At 40.5% G+C, this 22,644-nt stretch overlaps 1 protein-coding gene across 3 annotated transcripts in view; it reads left to right on the top strand.

Annotated features, from left to right (window-relative positions):
- The window catches only part of LOC104932451 (transcription factor COE1), a 78,192-nt gene extending 64,165 nt beyond the window's left edge, over nt 1–14,027 (top strand). The window contains exons 12-17 of one of the 3 annotated variants that reach the window (XR_003461488.1): nt 7,182–7,247; nt 7,326–7,488; nt 7,648–7,830; nt 9,040–9,237; nt 11,142–11,226; nt 13,680–14,027. Coding sequence is in view for 2 of the 3 variants with exons in the window: in XM_019253208.2 (XP_019108753.1) it covers nt 7,182–7,247; nt 7,326–7,488; nt 7,648–7,830; nt 9,040–9,237; nt 9,827–9,894 (678 nt within the window). In the remaining variant the exon portion in view is untranslated. Of the gene's footprint in view, nt 1–7,181; nt 7,248–7,325; nt 7,489–7,647; nt 7,831–9,039; nt 9,238–9,826; nt 9,896–11,141 lie in introns of all 3 variants that reach the window. The other 2 variants (XM_019253208.2, XM_019253209.2) reach the window with 2 other exon arrangements.
- Nucleotides 14,028–22,644: the final 8,617 nt, after the last annotated feature.

A 22,644-nucleotide genomic window follows, 5' to 3' on the forward strand; every position in this document is an offset into this window, starting at 1 on the left:
CTGCTATCAAAGAACAAGCACACAGAGGTGCTCTAAGAACAAAATCATCTTTTTTTACGTTTCCTTACTTTGGTTTGTTTGTGTGTTGTTTTTATATTCTGAAGCTGAATATGTTTTCAAATCTCCTGTGGGTTGTGTTTTTACCTCTTTATGAACTCTGCGTGTGTGTGAGCTGCTTAACCCTGTTTACAGGGTGAGTGTTTGAATCTTCTCCAGATCAGACAATCATATCTGATTGATTTTGTGTGTATCAGCTGGAGATCAAGCTGAGTGTTTAAAGAATCAGTAGATGTAAACAATTAACACCAAACGATGAGCTCAGCTTTGATACCAATCCCCGCCAGCGCGATGTGTTCATGCAGGGCGACATTTCAAAGTGCATATGTGTGATTGTGTGAGAGTGTGTGTGAGTTTACCATGTGACCGGATTCAACTTCTATACGGGTTGGTGGGGGGGTCATGACCTTTTAAACAGCTGCTGTTGATTGGCTTCCCATCTCTGCTGGAGCTGATCCAGGACTGGCTGTCTTTGCTGTGACATCATGAAAGAATGGGCGCCGGTCATGATGTGATGATGTGGTGATGACGTGATGTCATCACAGCTATGCCGACACCCTGGCTCTTGCACATGTGTTAGCAATCGCATGTAATGTGCGTAGTCACCGTGAGAACGTGTTTAATGCAGCACACACACAAAACTTCACACCTGGAATGTTTGTGAGGTCAACTTGTTTATTGCTTTTACTTGTTTACACTGTGCTGTGCATTATAGTGTTCTCCAGCTTCAGACACTACTGAGCTTATTGTTGTCTGCAGATATTGAGTCAAGTCCTCCTATCTGGGGTCAGATCATGTTCGCAGCAGGTTTAGCAGGATGCTACAGATGTCCTTCTCCCCAGCAACACATTCCAGCTCCTCCTGGAGGATCCGGAGGCATCCCCATGCTACATGGGTTATATAGTCCCTCTAGCGGGTTCTGGTCCCAGTTGGACATGCACCTCCAAAGGAAGGCATCCGGGGAGCATCCCAATCAGATGTCTAGACTACCTCAGCTGGCTCCTTTGGATGTGAAGGAGCAGTAGCTCTATTCCGAGCTCCCGAAGCTAATTTTGGCCGCTTGTATCTGCAATTTCATTCTTTCTGTCACAAAGCTCATGACCATAGGTGAGGGTTGGAACATAGATGACTGGAAAATCGAGAGCTTTGACTTCTGGCTCAGCTCCCTCTTCCCCATAATGGTCCAGTGCAACGTCCACAATCCTGCAGTTGTCACACCAATCTGCCGGTCCATTGCACATTCCATTTTCCCATCACTTGTGAACAAGACACAGAGATATTTGAACTTGGGCAAAGCTTGGGTAACAAACTGGAGGGAGCATTCCACTATTTTTATCATTGGAAGTCCCCTGGCATTGCAGGCCTACAGGAGCATAACTTAGGGATGGACTCACCTGAGCCAGGCCTACAGTAACTATGAGCTTTATCAAAAAGGAAAGTCTTAAGTCTTCTCTTAAAAGTGTTGACCGTGTCTGCCTTTAGTTTGTTCCACAGAAGAGAAACTTGATAGCTGAAATCTCTACTTTTGGAGACTAAAGAGATTACATAATGTCAGAACAGTTAGTGGCTACAGTATGCTTGTTCCATATTAGCTGCTCCACAGTTCAAGGTTTATGAGCATGGCCAACATTCAGTGCCAATGTAGGATGTAGTGAGCCTTAGGGCAGCAGCTAATAATTATTTTCAAATTTTTAATGATTTATTGATTTAAAAAAGAAAGAAAAAATGATGACTGACTCACCATGCACACAAACATCATCACACATGCCTTATTAATGTTAATAATATTGTTTTTGAGCTCAATGACATACAGTGTAAATGCGTTCCTTAAACTAAAATACCCAATGTCATTTATCTGCACAGAAGAGTTAACATTTTAATCATGGAAAACTCTGATTTAGCCAACACATCTTCTGTTGTAGTTATGCTTGTCAGGAGAAATCAAACAAATTAGCATATTACATGTACTAAAAAGGTCCATAAATACCTTAAGAACCAAATATTGATATTATACAGTACTTCAGACCCCAGTCCATCATAAAGCATTTTAACACTGTTTAAAAATAATACTGGCACTGTACTTTTCTGGGGCTGTATTACTTTGCAATATATTTTTCTTATTCACATGGATAAGCGGTGAAGCTAATTATAAGTACCATGATGTCACACAGGATATTTCCAGGCAAAACTACAATGAGAACCAGCAAGCTGCTGGAAATGCAACCAGAGTAGCTGGATGCATTGATCAGGTATCAAATCCAACCAGTGGACGATAGACAGAGACAAATCGGTGCCAAACATCGGGTAACTTCCAGAGCTTTTCTTTCATGCAAGATCAAGGCCTCCTTCACAGGGAGCATGAGAACTGAAACATTCAAAAGAGAGTAAAAGAGTTGAACTTTGAGAAGCTAAGATTACATTTCAAATTGCAACAGGAAACCAATGAAAACTGTCGGTGCTCTCTGTTTATAACAAGGTTCCTCTTACTGAACATGTTTGTTTCTGTTTCTTTGTGTGTGTGTGTGTGTGTGTGTGTGTGTGTGTGTGTGTGTGCATTCCTGGGTAATTCATCATGGTGTAGCCATGTGGTCGATCGAGCCTTGAGACTTTATTACTACTGCCCACCAGCAGTCACTGTGTGTGTGTGTGTGTGTGTGTGTGTGTGTGTGTGTGTGTGTGTGTGTGTACATGTATTTGTGTTTATCTGGATGCATGCAGGAGCAACATGAAAATAATTTTGCCTTGTCTGAATATGTTTGTATGGGTGATGGCTGGCATCACACACACAGACCTGCTCATTGCAAGTATTGATTGGCCCTTTTATTGAAGAAGAGTTTGTTACAGGAACTATGAAGAATGCAGACAGACAGACAGTCAGACAGACAGACGGAGCAGTGGAGTGTATGAGAGGATTACCAGTGGACAGCCGATTCTATAATTGTTCAGTGAACATTGAGGGGATTTTGCCCCCCCTCCCCCAACACACACACACACCAGTGCTCAGCTGCCAGTTTGTGTCCCCTCAGTATCCATCCATATGTGCACATACAGTTACTGTACACAGTGACACACATTTTCACAGTGAAGCCTGACAAAACATTGACTAGACACAGACAAGTTCGATGGCATAGTGTTGGACTTCGAACTTAGAATCAGAATCAGGGACTTCTGTCGCCACACTACACACTCCCAGTTTCTACAGCTCAGTCCAACCACATGTAATAAGAATTCTGCAAAAAAAAATACTCACTTATTTTGAATCTACTAAATCTTTGTTGAGAAGTTAAGACTCATGACCCTTGAATTTTGAATTTAGTCATTTGAAAAAACTAAACATGTTTAACGATCAAGAACCAGGTTCTGCTATAAAACAGTTTTTATACTCTTATTTGCTGCTAATCACCTTGTGTGAGCAAACGGCTAGTAACTAAGAGAGTGAGAAGCAGAAATGCCTTTTCGGATCCACAAAACAATCAATCAGTGCTCTCTTGGCTTGTAGTCACATTTTCACTGCAGCAGGAAAAATAGTGGAAGAAAACAACAGCAAGACTATGACCGACCTCCCACCTTTTGGACTATTTTCTAGTGATCTCTTTGCATAGATCTCAGTGATTTTACCTGCACCAGCCCTGAGCTCAGATTATGTCAGTGTACTTTTGTAAGTGTTTGTTTCCATCCACCTGTTTTTATGAGCATTTTCAAAGAAGGTTAAAAAAAATGTCATTTTGATGATGTCATTCTAAAGTCAGGGTACTATTAAAATCAAAAAGTAACAAAGCATGCATGTGATGAAGCATCAGATCTGTGTCAAGCTGTTTCCCATAGTTTCAGGGCTGATTGCCGCTCCTTACATTACATCATCGCATTGCCCCCTCTTCTTCTGCAGCTCGGACTGGAAAAAATAAGCATCTCAAACTGATTCAGTGATTGTAAATTAGCAGTGGATGTGTTACATTCAAAGGGAAAGTGGACTGGTCATTCTTGGAGTGTTTCCACAGAAACACAATGGAATGTCTCTGTTAGTGTAACAGTCAGATTCATTGAGTTATACTGTATGTTATTATTTGTATCTGTGCTAATGGACAACATCCAAAACTACTCAAAGAATCATTCTATGCAGAAATGTGTGTGTTTCTCAGGTTGGAAAGGCTGACCAGTGTGTGTGTCACCTCCATTAGACTGTTGACTTCCACTGTGTCACTATGCGACTCATTTTGATGATGTCATACATCAGTTACTGAGGTCATGTCATCAGCATCACCAATGTGAGTAATCCTGGTGATGCATGAACATGCAGGCATCTCTTTCTCTCTCTGAAACCACGTGTCCTGACAATATCTCACAACATATTAGCAGGAGAAGATATTCCCCAGAGCATTTGTGCGTGCGTGTATGCATGTCAATACTTCTGTGCTGGCCTGGCACACACACATTACACACACACATCTGACCCCACAGATACTCAGCTCAGCATTTCCTGGTCCTAATGCATACAACGTGTGTGTACGTAGGTGTGTGTGTGTATGTGTGTGTGTGTGTGTGTGTGTGTGTGTGTGCGTGTGTGTGTGTGCGCGCGCGCGTGTGTGTGCGCGCGTGTGCGTGCGCACATATGTGTTTAATATATGGTTATCACATTAGGGCTGGTCATAACTCAGACAGTAAAAGCACGGAGACACCTCCTGTTATTCTTTCTCTGTGCCAACTGATCTGTCTTTTCCTTCACTCATCTCCTGTTTCTCTGTCTGTCCGTCAGTCCTCCTGTCTGTCTACTTATTTACCTTCAATACAGCAAAAGAACAGAATGTATTGAAGGTTAAAAAAGACTTGATGATGATTCAAATAAACTTAGTTAAGGGAAGCTTATTTTTAAAGAGCGATGAGACATGAGAAAGAAAAGACAGAAGGTGTTTGTTTCATAAATATTTGACAACAGATGAAGACAATGTAGAGCGATGGCAAATCCAGCTTTATTGCACCGATTAGAGGAATCAAAGAAACATTTCTGAGTTGGTTTCTGTCATTCTGTTGTCATAATTCATCATTATCTACTGCAAAGCCAGGAAGCAGTTGATAGACTGAAACATGAAGTAGAGGGTCAAACCCTGTTTAAATTAGAGCTGGACTAAATATAATCTTAACTCCACTCACTTACTGAGCAAACTTCATTCACTGGTGTGATATTGGGTTGCCCAAGACAAAAACTAGTAAGTGGACCTTAAGGTCAAGTCAGTGTCAATAAACAGCTTTTCAAAGATTATATTTTAATGTGGATCTGCCATTCAAATCTAGCCTTAAAAGACAGTTTAAACATCATTTACAAGTACCCATTTGATTTTGACATGCATATCATCAACAAAGCCACAACAGTTTGAATTGATATTGCAAATATATATTTAAAAAGAAAATGTATAAAACTTTAATTTTGTTGTTACGATTAGAAGTATTTCCATTGTTGCTGCAGGCTATCATATTGACAAGGGCTTAGGCTCTGAGGATGTCAGCGCTGGAATATTTTACACTTTTTAATCAGGTTTGCATATAAATAATGTCCACAAGATCAACAACAACACTTTCATTCTCACTCATATCAACACAACGCAGCTGGAAGCATTATTCATTTGTATTGAGCACAAGGTAATCCGACAAACAATGCCTTCTTATTTACAGACGCAACCTGGGAGAGATTAATTAGATTATGTGAGTGGCTGTGTGTCTAAATATGAAAAGACCTAAACAGACAGAGTATTCAAAGTGCATCGATCCTGGCAGTCAGAGGCTTTGAGTGATGTAGTAGCAGAAGCCTGCAGACCTGATAATGATGATGTTACCAGAGGATCATCTTTCCTTCCCGTTTATCAGCTACTCCTTTACTGGAACCGCTCGAACATTCAGGATCAGGTTTCTGTGAGTGTGTGTGTGCTCACCAGTCTAATAATGAGAGGTTAACAGACAGACAGCCTGGCCATAATAATGTGTAAAAGATTGAATTTAGCACCATGGACAGCCGCACTAAAACTGCTGACTGGCTCTGTGACCTCTCATATCATCACACACACAGATACACACACAATGATGGAGAGGCAATATGTTCCACCAGGCACAAACTCACAGTAGAGCACACATGCAAGCCAACCATAAATGTGTGTGTGTGTGTGTGTGTGTGTGTGTGTGTGTGTGTGTGTGTGTGTGTGTGTGTGTGTGTGTGTATGTGTGTGTGAGTGTGTCACACAGTGCAGGTTAATACTGTGAAGCACAGAGTAATTTTCTCTCTGTCGCCGGGCGGCCTCACGCTGTGGAAATGACAACACATTAACTGTTAAACAAGACACCTTAGACCCCGGGGTGGGAGCTGAGAGAGAAAGAGGGAGACACTGAGAGGGCAGGCGGGCGAGGAAGAGAGGAGAAACAATAAAGAGAGCAAAAGAGAGAATTGTAGAGGGTTTAGTGGGTGGGGAAAAGAAAAATAATATAATTCTCAATGTGGAGGCAAAGCAGGAGTGGTTGAGAAAAAAGTGAAAATGGAAGCAGAAGAGTAGGACATTAAAACATCACATAATTAATTACACCTTCTTGCACAAGAGATTAAAATCTGAATAAAAAAGAGAGAAATGTACAGTTTTAATCATAATAATCGATATGAGGATAAAAATCACAGATGTTGCCCTCTGAAGGATTGTCCTCCTCTGCTGATGCTGGGATCATTGTAGTCTGATTTGAAAAGCCTACAGAGTACTTTAGATTGACTTTAGAGTATATTTAAATACCTGTCACTTCGAGATGTCATTTAGACACGCAGAAAGAAAAGATGCATAAAAGCACTTGACTTGACAGCAGATAATCTGCCTTTAAAAGCAGTGAAGAGCAATTTGTTTATCATGAATAGATGGTGAAATGGATGTTGGTTGATGGTGTGTCGGGGGGAGGAGGAGGGATTACACATGTCCCTTTTATATGTGATTTTTTTTCTGTCTTCACATGCATCAAAAACCTTGATTTGACTTATTGGTGAATTTTAATTTAGACCTTTGATCACCAAGAAAAAAAAAGAAATCCAAGATGTCTACATTACGTGTGTTTTACATGTGTTACACACTGAGGCTAATTCTTCCTTCATTTTCTCCCAGGAGGTTATTTTGAAGAGAGCAGCTGACCTGGTAGAAGCCCTCTATGGTTTGCCCCATAACAACCAGGTGAGGAACACAGATGCAAACATCTACATTCAAGTGTTGCTTTATCTGTCATGTTGATGGTTGTTACTCTTCTTGCAGGAGATCATCCTGAAGCGTGCTGCCGACATAGCAGAAGCTCTCTACAGTGTTCCACGAGGACACACCCAGCTCTCTGGCACGACCCACAGCGGCATGATGGGGGTCAACTCCTTCACTGGACAGCTGTCCGTCAATGTCTCCGAACCCACACAGGCCAATCAGGGTAAGAGTGTGTCCTCAAGTTCACCTCAGCAGACAGGAAATGTAGCCAGACATTTGATATAAATGTCCAACCTTAACTCGTGCAGAACTGTCATGATATATATCCCAAATTACCTCACATCACTTTGACTGCTCCTCTTCCTCTCCACACCTCCTGCAGGTTTTGTGCGCAGCAGCAGCAGTGTGTCACCTCATGGTTACGTGCCCAGCTCCACGCCTCAGCAGACCAGTTACACCTCAGTTACCAGCACCATGAACGGCTACACTAACAACACCAGCATGACCAACCTTGGAGGATCGCCTACTTTCCTCAATGGCTCCGCAGCCAACTCGCCTTATGCTAGTGAGTGTACCACAAGTATAGACACACACAATCACATACTACACCTAGAGAGAAATAGCGTCCTACAAGCTCTCAGCTACTTTGCTTTGGAGGAACATGAACCAAAGTGTACTGAAGTTATAGACATGTTTTGTGTCTTTGTTGAAAAAACATCTACCTCCACTGTCATAAAACACATAAGCGTTTCAAATTAACTAAACTGCCACCGAGCTGCTTCAAAATGCAGTTTACGTAGCGGTTTAATTACAGGTGCTCAACACTGCATACATGCATGCAGACATACTGTACCTCCACACGTCTGTGGACAGAAAGCGATAGTCTCAGATGTGCCATGAAGAGATTCCCCATGGGGCTTTCTGTCTCTGTGTCTTCAAAAACAATCACCAGTACTCACAGCTTCATTTTGTCCTCCCTCCATCTCCTCCGGCCTTTCATCTGACAGCTACACCTCTTTCCTCTCTGTTGGTTAATTGTACTCCTTTTTTTATTTAGCACAAGAGAGATAGAAAGATAGAGAGAAAGGGATGTGAGGTTGTGTTTGTTTGCTGGTATTTTCTCACTAGTAATGATGACGATAAAATGAAGACGTGCACATTTGACTTCATTTCACTTTAAGTCATTTCAAGCAACATTTATAAAATACACTGCATGGCCAAAACTGATTTTTAAACATCATTACTACACCATTCCCAAACAACAGGCTCCAATATGCTGCCTGTTGCCTGAAGAATGTCTTTGGAATCAGCCGGTCATGCACTGGTCCAGCTCAGAGTCACTTCAGACTCATCAGAGGTGTGAGATAGAGTTGAGGTCAGAGCTCTGTGCTGGTCAAGTTCTTCACAGCAAACGGTGAAAATAACTTAGATGTTGCTTTGTGTACGGAGGTATAATAAAACCATGAAAAGACAAAAACAGACAGATGACCCTCTGTCCAAAAATGTACATGGGGTCTACAGACTTTGGCTGTATAGTATATTCTCAAAAGGCCAATCAAGCCATTTTGTCTAATTTCTAATTTCAACAATAATTAATGAATAAATTAATCACAATAAGTTGGAGAGTCATGTTCGATGAATTAACCATAATCTGTTTCTGTCCTTAATCCTCACCCTTCATCCCTAATCCACCCTTTTCTTTCTCGTCCTACCTCATCCATCTCCTTTTTTCTCTCCTGTCCCCTAAAAAATTTAACTCCCACCACCTCCCCAGTTGTCCCATCTAGTCCCACTATGGCCTCCTCCACCTCTCTCCCTTCCAACTGCTCCTCCTCTTCTGGCGTCTTCTCCTTTTCTCCGGCCAACATGGTGTCGGCCGCCGTTAAGCAGAAGTCCGCCTTCGCACCAGTGGTCAGGCCCTCCTCCTCCCCTCCGCCCTCCTGTACCAGCGCCAACGGCAACGGGCTCCAAGGTAATTTGCCATGACAGCAGCCAGTTTGCTTTCCCCATCAGATCTGAAGCTAATCTGTCACCAGAGTCACCATTATGTTTCACCTCTTTATCTTTTCTTTCTATCCTCTCACTGTACCTGGTCAAGTAGCAGGTGCAAGCTCTGTTTCAAGTCTTTGAGTCATTCTGACAATTGTACAATATGATGTAATGTGCTGATACAAACAATGTGAATGCAGTTACAATTTTATATTTTTGGCAACTAAAACCAACTGTGGTAGAAGACGAGAGGATGTAGTTTTCAGTGTCAAGGTCATCCACTCCAACCTCCTCCATCAGACTGTTCAAGAATATGACATGAGTCTGCTTTTTGTACTGCTTCACCTTTTGGATTAACTTTGTTTTTCATTCTCTCTCTCTCTCTCTCTCTCTCTCTCTCTCTCTCTCTCTCTCTCTCTCTATCTATCTATCTATCTATCTATCTATCTATCTATCTATCTCCTTTCCTTTCTCTTGACTTTTAACCCTTCATCTTTTTATTCCTCTGACTTTTCACCCTTCTTTTGTCATTTCTCTGCCCCCACCTCTCTTTCTCTGCCTCTCTCTACCAGATCAAACATTTGTGGACTCTAGCAAGTACTCAACAGCCAGCTCTCTACAAGGACTGGCCTTCACCTGAAGTATGTCCCTCAGCTATCTCTTCCTTCAACTCTGTTGACTCATTGCAACTTTTGGTAACTTTGGACTAATTTGAATGAAGTAATATTTTTAGACCTTTCTTGTTTCACATATTTTACCCCTGAATGATCTTTCACTAACTTTCCTGATTTTTTACCCCGACTTCTCTTTCATGTCACACCTTTTTTTTCTCTCTTCATCTTCCTTCTGTCTCATCATCACCTCTTCATCCATTTCATCCGTAACTTTTCCATCCACATCTCATCCCACAGCACAGATCCAGTCATTCTGTTGCCTGGTAATTCCTCTCTGCCTCCGTATTGGCTGGGGGTAAAAGACAGGAAGTTAAATATTTACAAAAAAAAATGACATTTGGCACAGTGGATTTATTTCTCAACATCACTGGCTTTATTTAGGTATGTGTGTGTGTGTGTGTGTGTGTGTGCGTGTGTGTGTGTGTGTGTGTGTGGGGTGTGTGTGTGTGTGCATGTATGTACAAAGAGCCTGTGCGGGGGTGTGGGAACTCAAAGCTTCATCTCAAAGCACAGCTGAAATAAACCCCACTTACAGCTATACATACACACTTTGCTCTGGCACACACACTTGATGATCCCACACTGGCAGCTTACTAGGGAGCGATCAACAATGACAGCCGTTCAACTCTTTTGACAGTTTATACTGGCAGTACACCTGCCCCTATGCTGTGTGTGTGTGTGTGTGTGTGTGTGTGTGTGTGTGTGTGTACCTGAGACAAAGAAGAAGAGGAACTAATTTTGTAGAGTTGAGTTTAAAGATGAATGAATTTGCGTTGAAGTTTTCACTCACCATGAATTCTAAAAGCATTTATTTAATCATTTCTCCAGTGTGTGTGTCACTTTGGGCTGGGCTCTGCCTCTCACATGTTGACACCCATCCCTTGGGTTTAAATACACATGCCATGATGCAATCTGTTGTGCACACGCATAAACATACAGTAAAATGCACCAACTGTTCCCGAGCAGGATTCTATGTGTGTGTTTGTGTGAGCAGTATCACAAAGAGCCAACTTAGATGAAGTGTCCCTGCTCAGATTTACTGATTTATTTGTCTATTGATGTTTTAAACGTCGCTGCACTCACACAGCTGCACAGATGGGAAAACATATTGATGTATTTACGAGGGAATTTTTTATGACGATGAAAATATTTGGCTGTGTTCTAAAAGTTTTTTCTCTCTCCTCCTCCCTCTGTTTCTTTTTCCACCCAACAGCAATCCCGGGAATGATCGTCCCACCCATGTAAAGGTGTGAGTGCATGACCGTGTGTGTGTGTGTGTGTGTGTGTGTGTGTGTGTGGTGTGTGTGTGTGTTTGACTGTGTGCGAGATGAATCAAGCACACTCGAGTCGATCCTGGCAGAGGATTTCGGTGCGAGTCAGACTCCAGTCGGGAATGGAAGCAGCTGTCCTGATCTGAAGGAACAAACCCAACTCAGGCCCTTTCTAACACAAAAACAACTGCAAGAAAACAGATGAAAAACAAAAAGACTGTTTGCAAGGAAATATGTTGTTTAGACTTTGTACACCTTGATGCTTTTATAGGAGAACGGCCACGCCTACATTATGACTCTCCACAGACACAGGAAGTGTATTTATTTTGGAGAGAATCCACTTTTTCCCTCAAGTGATTGCTGATTTGTTTTTCTTTTCGTGCAACAGTTAAAGTGTGATCATCTTCTAACTGTATCTCCTGAGGGGTTTTCTATTTAAGAAGTTTGGTCATTAATGAAGGAATATAATGTGAAGAATACCTGATGATGATGATGATGATGATGATGATGATGATGATGATGATGGTGATGATGATGATGATGATGAAGAGGCTGCACATTTCGGGTCAAATCCAGCTGACACAGACAAGCCAAACCAGACACACACACTTTCATTTTTCCCTTGCCAAATCCATGTCACCGCCACTCCTCTGCATTTAATGGATCTGATGAAGGATTCCGATGCGTCCAGTCTGTGAATGATGCTGCAGTTTTAGCTATCCAAGAATTCCTGATGTTTACTTTCAGCTCGCTTCCCGTACATCTCCACTGCTGCTCCAGTGTGCTACATTTTCTACAAAGAGAAATTCAGTCTGTCATGAAACAAAAGAAGAAGAAAATTTGGTCCAACCAAAAGAAATCCACCATGCAGTACATTCAGGATGAGTTGACTGTAAAAGTCCATGAAGAAGTGCAGCTCCTGCCCCACAGTGTGTGATTACTGGGTGCCAACAGCAGCTTCACTGTTGAGAGTTAGACCCAATAACTCTGTCCATCTGCCCTGTCACCACATGACCTGTCAGCTACAGCGACCTCTGTGAGAGGGGAAACATGTCTTAAAGACTGCTGCCATTTTGATTTGTTTTTGTTGTGTGAGAGTTGGCTTCTCAAACTTTCGTCTTAAAATATAAACCCTTTTTCTTTTGGTATGCTGTGTTGTTAATATTTTTACTGTGATTAGCCGGCCAATCAGATTGTGTTTTTTTTTTTTTGTTACTCACCCACTTCTCTGGTGTGATGGACAACTTGAGTGAAGAAATGATCCAATGGTGTGTCTTAAAATCTGCGCTGCAAAGATTGTCAAATCATTCAATCTTTACTGAAGTCTTATTTAGTGAAAACATCTGCTGCTGAGGTACTCTTTACTTTCAAATCTGCCCTTTAGTTTTACAGTGTAACTGTATTTAAAATTACACTATTTTATTATATTTGAATCCCATTTTGCACTTGTTTTCTTAAGCAGTAAAGATGAAGTATGGATTCCCATGTCATGTCATGTAAAAATAAAAATAAAATAAGACTTTTTTGCAGCGCAGAACAGTTAGCCTGACATGTCTTAAATACTCGCTGTGTAAGGATGAGAAAAGTAGCTGATTGTTGTGAAAGTCACTGCTCCCTCACTTATAGCTCAGTGTGTGTGGTTCAATAGTCTTAATTAATTTGTGATGTTATTTTGCCAAAGCCCTTATTTGACATTAATGCCTAAACAGTCTTATGCCACAGTTTTTATGCCACTTGTCTTTTTTGTCACACACAGTCAGAAACTGTGTAACAATGCCATGCTATGAACAACTGTCACACCTGAAGCAGGTCCACAAATACATTAAACTATGTTTGTTTGTCATTCAGCTCAATGACATTTGCCATAAAATATTTGAAAGTGAATTCAGATTCTGACCTCCATCAGCTGCTGACACTGTCTGATAAACAGAAATGATTTGGAACAAATTTTGCATTGAAACTGAATGAGTGAAAGCCACCTCTTCAGCCAGAAGATTAAAGATTAAACCATTAGTGACATAATAAAAAATTTAAAAAACTCAAATCCTTCAGACATGGTCCTCATTTACTTTGTCTCTCATGTTTAAAAATTTTAATGTTATTAAGACATTTCATTTGTTTCTATATTATATCTGTTTATTAAAAGCCATATGTCCACTGCTAATTTCAATCAAACTAAAACAAGCCATGTATTTAGCAGTATTTAGCAGGCAGATGACGATTCCCATTTTGTTACAATGTTTTTTATTGTTCAATGATTTTGCTGCATTATCTAGGTATAGAGTTCTTTATGATTATCTGTGTTCGTCTTCCATGTGATGGATGTTGAGATGGGACAGAGTTGTAAGTTTAATGACAGCCTCTTTTTGCCCTTTCTCTCACTTTTCCTTCATAAAAAAGAGCCACCTATTTATTTTATCTCAAACATGGGTCTGGAGACCACTCTTTTGTTTGTGTCTACATGTGAGAGAGCCTGCAAGTGTGTGTGTGTGTGTGTGTGTGTGTGAGAGAGAGAGAGATCATTTTTTCTCTGAAAGAAAAATGTGATGTTTTAAAGCTAAGGGATTTTTTTATAGTACATATATAAATACCTGTACAGGAAGGCGTTAATATAGGGTTTGGTGAAGAGGAGTATGATCCGAAGCACTCGTCCAGCAACAATTTACCATGGCTTGTCTGCGTTCAGGGTTACAGTGATGGTCATCATTCATGCACACATTATCAGTAGTATCAGTGTGGAGGGGAAAGAGTACAGAGGAAACTACTGTAAAGATGATTATGTTGGTTATGTTTTTTTTTTACTTTGAAGTGTAAAATAACTTTTTGACTCTCACTATATTTAATTAAAGTTCTTTCTTCTCTGTGAAAAAGTGCAATTTTCTTCATTGTTCATTGCCGCCACTCAAACAACAGTAGAATACAAAGACGTGAGGAGTCATTAAGGTAAATCAGGTGCACCAGTGCATTTTTCAGAGAACCTCTTTGCCTCTCTCTTCAGGAGGGGAGAGTCAGTCCACCTGGGTAAACTGCCTGTATACTCTATGTAAGCCACTGTATCTTTTTTTAATTTACATCATGTATAATCTCTGCTCTTTGTCCTGCCTTAAGTTTCGCTGTGACACTCACATCATCAGGGAACAGCAGTGGAGATGGTAGACTCTGTAAAAAGGGCCTACAGAGATTATACTTTCTGCGCAGACTAAAATCTTTTAATGTTGATAAGACCTTAATCGTTTTGTTTTATAGATCTTTTTTTGAGTCAGTTTTAACTTTCTGCTTGATCTCATTTTATGGAAACCTGTCGGTTAAAAACAAAAATTGTCTGTTCAAAATTGTGAGAGATGCCAACAAGATAATTGGCATGCAGCAGCTCTGTCTCTCAGAGATCTTTGACAGACGAGTCCTACAGAAGGCTTGGTCCATCCTGTCTAGCCCTGACCACCCATTGTTGCAGGAATTTGTTTCTCTGCCGTCTGGACGGAGATACATGCTACCTAGGGCACGAACAAATAGGTATAAATTCTCCTTTGTTCCATGTGCAATCAATGCAATTAATTTGCACAACTCTTAAATTGCACTGTTCTTGTGGCATTTGTTTATCTTTTTATCTTTTATAGACTTTTTGCCTTCTCTCACTTATATTCTAACTTCATTTAGGATTGTTTAAATCAAGTTTTGGTTGCTTTACTTTGCGTCATTGTTCTATGTCACTGTTTGTCTATTTATTGTTTGTTGTGTAAGTTGCATTGTCACTGCAAATCAAATTTCCCCTGGAGGGACAATAAAGCTCTGAACTGAACTGAACTGAACTGATCATCAAAGGCCACAGATATGTACAGTATATAATAAACCTGCTAAGGGTGATGAGATAGTGAAAGATCTGTAAAGGTTCAAGTTTGAGGTTTCAACCCAGAAGGCAAAAACTGAAAGATGTTGAGAATTTGGTACCTGTAGTAAAAAGTTTGTCAGCTCAAGTTTATCTAATAGTAACAGCTCCAAAAATGGCCTGGCCTGACAGATGTGCAGCATCAGGAACAAAAATTAGCATCAGTGGTGAATATTTCTCCATTTATTATTTGTGTTGCATATCCATTGAAGACCACTGATGTAACATCAACCTCTAACGAAGATCTGGAAAAGCAAGCATGTCACCCTCAACTATCAGTCTCAGATCAGGAGAGTTAAATGAAATGAATCCCACCTGTGGGTGTAACGTCACCATCTGTACAAACAGATATTACATTACATAATGCACATTTCATCTGCGTGTCTGACTGAATGAAGTGCAAAATGTATGCACGACAACTACTTACTACCCTCAAGCCCTGCGCCACCCCATTCACTTGCACTGCGCATTCCTTTTGTGTTCAATGAACTGTTTAAACAAGATTCAGTCTCCAGTTGGTGTTTGCCTTTGAGTCAGGACAACTGGATTCAAAAAGACGTTTTTATGGCATTTCGGCTAACAACCCCACAATGAAATGCACTGCGTTATATTAAAGCAAAAATTATGATTGTGACTTCACCAGTGAACCCACAAAATAACAATCTTTCATAATCTTAATTTTCATCCCACTATTGAGTTAAACTTTTGAGACTATCAGAGTACCATCCTCTCAGAGTTGTACAGCTGAATATATCCATTCAAATATAAAGTATAAAGTGGTCATGAACCAGCCAGCAATTCTATGTGTGCATCTGTACTGTATGTACTGTAGGTACAAGTGAAGGAAAGGAGAGAGTGTTCATGTTGTGCACACGCACACTGACTTTAACACATCACTGCAGTTCTCCTGCAGCTAAAAAACTAAAAAGACATTTTGAAGGGAATACACAAGAAGTAAATCTGTAAAGTTCTAAATTAAAATGTGAATAAAAGTACAAGAATTTTGTGGAACTATGACTCATGACTCATCACAATGAACTCCTTCTCTGTTCAAATGTTCTCAAACCCATTTCCAGTAAAATCAGAGAGCCAGAGAGGTCCTACTGGGTCAAAGAGTTACACAACATGTTGTAAAAACACAGACAGAGCAGTGTATTCACTCTGTGGGTATATTTGTTTCATTATTTAAATCTTCTCTATTCTTCTGTCACATCAAGCTGTTTCTGTCTCCAGCAGCTCTGATGTTGAGCAAGGCTACCAGCACTGCCAGTGATGTGGTCATACACACATCTGTGTGTGTGTGTGTGTGTGTGTGTGTGTGTGTGTGTGTGTGTGTGTGTGTGTGTGTGTGTGTGTGTGTGTGTATGTGATCATAAACAATACAAATTCTCCAGTGAGACCCGTTTCTGTAATGAGACAGATGGGCCCTGCCTGGAGTTAGCTATCAGCACAACCACAGGCAGTGTGTGTGTGTGTGTGTGTGTGTGTGTGTGTGTGTGTGTGTGTGTGTGTGTGTGTGTGTGTGTGTGTGCGTGCGTAGGGGGTGGGGAGGTGGAAAGAGTGTGTGTGTGAGGTGTTATTCTCCTATTCCTAGCCTGCAGGCTTAATCAAAGAGGAGCCACAGATGTCTTATTGACACCAATTAGTTTCTGTCTCATACTGCACACACACACACACACACACACACACACACACACACACACACACTACATATACATTAATGCACATGTACTTAGAATGTGAACACACATCTGAATTTTTACTTCAAAGTTGATGTGAGATGAATTTGGTATTATTTATGGCCTCGTTTTCCTGACTTGAGGAATGCAGTCGATTTGTTTGAACTGCACACGTTCACGTTTCACAAAAACACACCAGTTCAATAGCTTGTTACCCCTTTGTGTGTGTGTGTGTGTGTGTGTGTGTGTGTGTGTGTGTGTGTGTGTGTGTGTGTGTGTGTGTGTGTGTGTGTGATAATACCAAGTCTGATGAGACAGGACAGAAGACATCCATTAGCTAATGGATCTCTCTTCTCTCGTTTTTTTTCTCTGCTCTTCTTTTATCCCTCTCATCCTCCCTCCATCACCACATCATACTCCCGATGCACTTAACCCCATCAGGAAGAACCAGACACACACACCTAACACACACACACACAGACTCCACTCTTCCCCCTCCTCCTCCTCAGTTGGATTCAAAACCTTTATTTACACAGGCTGTACATGCTGACAGCTAGCCTTCTTTCGAGGTTTGGCTCTGCTCGCTCACAGTTTCAAAATCAAGAATGTGACCATTCATTTCAAATTACAGCAACAGGACAGTGAAAAGTGGACAGCGAAGCTATGCCCTCAAATGATGGTGAAACTGCCTTTTCATGCTTTCACAACTTAAGTGCTGCTGTTGTACAACATGCACATATGCAAGTATTTTTACAGTGACTAAAAGATGCTTACTGATCTTTGAGAACTGACTCTTCACAGATTCCATCTTCAGCAGAAATGTTTGTGACTCTTCAGTGTTTGTATCTGTATTTTCTGAATAGTGTAGCAAGAAAGACATTCCTTCTCTTGCATCACACAAACCAGAACAATGCCATTAACTCAAACAAGAAAAACTGCTTTTGCAATATGTATGTAAAAACAAAGTAACAAATGAAATATTAACTTCATATCAATTGATAAAAACAGGCTCCTACACAAGTTTCATCTCAGATTCTCAGATGTAAGCTAAAAAAAGAAGAAGCACAGGGACACACAGCAGACGTCAGACAGATTTACAGGAGCAGACCGCAGCGTGCAGGTTAGCCTGTGCATGAAATCTTTGATGAAAGTAAATGCAACCTTTGTCACCTCTGCCGTGGTACAGTAAGTCAATCCCTACCTTAATTCATTAGGAAAATGTTTGTACAGGTTCACAAATAGTTGGTAGCAGATAGATATCAAGTGACTTTTAGCAAACATGAAACATTAAACAAGTCCTCACATGATGTCCTTTCTGACTAAAAGGAAACAAATGCATTTTCTCATATCATTACAACCTTTCACGGTCAAAAAATAAACAGTGATCAGTACATAAATCAATAAATTAAGCGATGTGACAACACTGGGTTAGGCGAGGTAAAACAATTTTGAAGAAATCACTAAAGCATGAAGATCAAAAAGGGTGTTAGGATGACCAGGTGAGAAATGGAGTTATGGTAAGTCACTTGATTCTCTCTCACTGGAAATTTAACAAATAAATTAATAACAAAGAAATACTCTCCATTTGAGTTCGATAATGAACTGCTGATTTGTTAAGCGGTTACAGAAAATGAATGGATGGATGGTTGCTGTTGTTGACACACGTCACACACACCTGTCTGTACCTCTCGCCATAGCTGCTAGAAGTTGCTGATCAGCTACTGTGTTCATACACAAATGCAGAGCTTGAAGCAGGATGGATTCTGTCATGATCTGAAGTTAACAGTCACCTGCCAATCGATGCATTTAGCCATGAGTTTTGTAAACTGAGAGCAGATTTGAGACTTTGTTGACTTTTCTATTGTTGCCTTCACACTCTGTCTTTAAGGAAGAAGGAGGAAGGAAGCATCGCGTTAGTAAGTGCAGAAGATAAAAGGATGAGAGAATAGGGTAAATATGAGGATGACTGGGAAATGAACGAAGAGGAGCAGTTATGAGAGAGGAAGATGTGCTGAAGAGGAGGGCGACATGACGACCGTGCATGCGAGGGAGAGTGCTAATAGAGTCTTCTCTTGATAGAAAGGCGATGTCGCTGTATGAGTTAATGATCGAGAGCTGAAGAACAATGACATTTAATTTTAATGTGTGTGCGTGTATGTGTGTGTGTTCAAGGTTTGGCCTTTGCATTTGAATGAGTACAGAGGATGACACCCCTCACTGCTGCCACTCCAAAACCACTTGTAACACACATTCTCCCTCGTACTGAAACACACTCACACACACACTTATACCCACTCACTTAAGTGGAGGGTTTGAAATTGAGCTGGGACTTGGAACAAATACTCCAAACAATTATCCTTGTCTCCTGCGCTAGTAATCCATTTCCCATGAATATATTCACATCTGCCTCTTTTTTTTTCTTGTTCCTCTCGTCCTCCCTCCATCCTCCTCTTCTGTTACACATTCTCACCTCCCTCTTTTCTTCTCCCTCACAGGTGATGGCGTCTTTCCCTCGAGCCCTCGGACAAAATGTGACAATACAGCAATCATACTTCTGATTTATGGCAGCAGATGCCTGTCACATGTCCACACTGTGCTTACTGTTGGCTGTGCTCTTTTTCCTTCTTCTACAGTGGTAATTGTAATATTTGATGGAGAGGTAACATTCTTAAGAGCCGCTTTTAGTTTTTTTCTAAACAAAAAATCTCTGGATTTATTAGTGTAAAAAAAAAAACATGTAAGAAGCAGGTCAAAATGTGATTTAAAAAAAAAAATAATAATTTTAAAATATCTAGTGATTTTTTTTTTTTAGTGTATTGTGGCGTCTCTTTTAGTTGTGTTAGAGAATTACTGTTCTTTGATTAGCGTTTTAGTGTTCAGAGTGTGTGTGTGTGTGTGTGTGTGTGTGTGTGTGTCAATTCCATTTCATTCACATCTGCTTATCCAGGTCGGGTCACAGTGACAGCAGATTTAGCAGACATCCTTCTCCCCAGCAACACATTCCAGCTCCTCCTCGCGGGCCAATACTAACACTTTAAAAATGAAAAAATCACCAATAAAACTTACATACAAATGCACTGTTCTGTAACAATTTTTTTCATTATTACAATTATGTATTTTTTTGAATTACAATGTAACCAAATATAAACCAATCAGGCAAATCTAGACAAATGTAAAACCATTTCACATCTGAAGTCAGATAACAAAGAATAAATTGTATGGAACATGTTAAAATTGAGGTAGGTGATACAAGTCTTAAGATCATGTTCATTTTAAACAGACTTATTATGAGTAATGCAAAGTCTGTTAACATGATTAAAACATATCACTCTTGCTCTTCAAAAATATTCAGAAAGTATTTTGTGTCACATCTACAGATATATAACACCAGCAGTTATGTCCTTAGAGGTTCAAATGCTTCATTATGTCAATAAAAAAAGCCAAATCTTCCAGCCATAAATGATATATTATAAAAATTAAGCTTCGGGCTGCATGAAATCTGACTGTGGGCTATGATTGGCCCCGGGCCGTACTTTGGACATCCCTGCTTTAGAACAAAACTTGTGGCAGCAACTCCCAACCAGGAGGGAGCAGAGAAGCTAAGACTTGGACAGGCTGACTTTCATCCTTGTGGCTTCACACTTGACTACAAATTGCCCCAGTGCAAGCTGGAGGTCAGGGTCTGATGTAACCAACAGAACCACATCATCTGCAAAAAGCAGAGATGCAGTCCTGGTTCCCAAATTGGACACCTTCCTCACCCCAGCTGCACCTCGAGATCCTGTCCATTAATGTCATTGACAACAAAGTTTGATGGATCGACAGAATGACGTTACAATCCATACAGGCATATTATTAGCATTAATAAAATTAAACAAAACATTATTTCTTATTCCCACAGAAGAAACAAAAGAATCTGTTGTTAGCTTCTATATTTCATTTATCTCCAGCGTTTCCACTCTTTCCATCTGAGGGTCTGTGAAGGATGAAACATTCTTTCTTAGCCACTTTTAATGTGGAATTGTGACTTCATCACTTATTTACAAATGATATCATGAAATGCTGCCAGGAAGCTGAGATTATCAATGAGATGATGCACAGAAACGTGTGATGATTGGCAGGGATGATTAATGATGATATCATGGTTTGCATGGCAGTAATGATGTCACTGCCTTTGTCAGACTACAACGGGTGAATATGATATCATCACGTCCCACTGGGGGTAATGCCTATCCCAATCACTGCAAGGATCGCTCACACACACAGAGACCACACACAGTGTTCTGGCAGTGGTCTTGTCCAGAAACTGTGTTAAAGGCTAGAGTTAAAAGTCAATGTCACGGGCGTGAGTTTCTGTTCACCTTGCATAAACACTGAATCTGTCCTGAGCTTCTGCATGAAAAGCTCCTGCCAACAGCTGACAGCAGGACACTCCACACCACACAGCACACTACAGCACACTGTGAGAGGGAGGACGGGAGAATGAGGGGTTTTGGAGAATATCTGTCAAGTTTAAAAGCTGTTTATGAGCTTTTATTTCTATGATTTTTTTTGTACCTCCACCTCTTTTCACAATCACAAACATCCACACATCCACACATACCGACCAGATCAAACAGATGCTGAACACAGAAGTTCATGATGTAGTATTCAAGTAATCAGATTCTTGTTTTTCGTGACATTGGAGACATTTTTGGCATTCAGGGAAAACAAAGGACCAGCGTTCTAGACATTTGTAAAACCCACACACAGAATAAAATTAGACATCAGGATATGCTTTAAAGTAGAAAAGATGCAAAACACTGCTCCTGTTACAGTACATAGTGAATAGCTATCTCACTGTGTAAATGTTTTTGTTCCAACATTCAACGTGACTTTGAGTCACTTTTTGTTCATACCAGGGGCTCACCTTAGCTTAGATGTTAAGATGCCAACCATGAACTCCAGTGTCCCAGATCAGTGAGACCTTTTGTACCTCTCTCCCTTTTATTTCCTGTCATCTCTCTACTGTCTGTAATAAAAAGCACAAAAGCCCCCCCAAAATTATTGTTGGTAATCTTTGTGGCAAGGGTAGAAAAAATTCCAATACTAATCTCCTCCATAGACAATTTTCCACAGCTGCACAACCAAGTGTTGAACCCAAATTTCTCTCTTTAGTTTTGAAAATGTCAACATGAACATGAACACAAGAAAAGTTAGACAAGAAGCAACTCGCTAAGTAGCTAGCTAAATCGCTCTTGAGGTGAGGGACAAGAGAAAATATTGTTTTATGTTGCAACCAGGATCTGAAACAATAGGACACACTTTTAACCATCAGTTCCCACCAGCACATTTTCAGCTCATTGATGCAAAATTAGCTGAACGTAGTGGAGAGCTACGTGGACCCACATACACACTTTCATTCAAAATTTGGAAGCAGTTTGAGACCGACCAACCCTGAGATGACTGGACGACCTGCTCTACAACTTGGCCGAAACTTTTCATGTGTGTTCTGAGCAAAATACTTTTCCTGCTGCAGGAAAACTTAAACTGCATCGGTTAGTCTGTCTCCGTGTCATTTTTATCACAAAATTCCAGCCCGATATCAAGTGATTAGACTAGCAGATGTATCTTGACCTGAGTTACGGTGAATCACTACTGTTATTTCAATCAACAATAAAAAGTAGCAAAACAGATACATATTTCTCATACATACTTTAACTTCTCAGGGCAAAGCTCACTCCCCCATAATCCCCTCTCTCTATATACAGATATATTACACATATATGTAGTGTTGTTGTTGAACCTGAGCCAATTGAATAATTCTGCTTCCCCATCAACTATAAGAGGTGTGGGTGTATTTGTGTGTATGTGTGTGTGTAACTTAACTCCCGATATTAG

The sequence above is a fragment of the Larimichthys crocea genome, chromosome XXII (assembly GCF_000972845.2).
Source record: "Larimichthys crocea isolate SSNF chromosome XXII, L_crocea_2.0, whole genome shotgun sequence".
NCBI classification, from domain to species: domain Eukaryota; kingdom Metazoa; phylum Chordata; class Actinopteri; family Sciaenidae; genus Larimichthys; species Larimichthys crocea.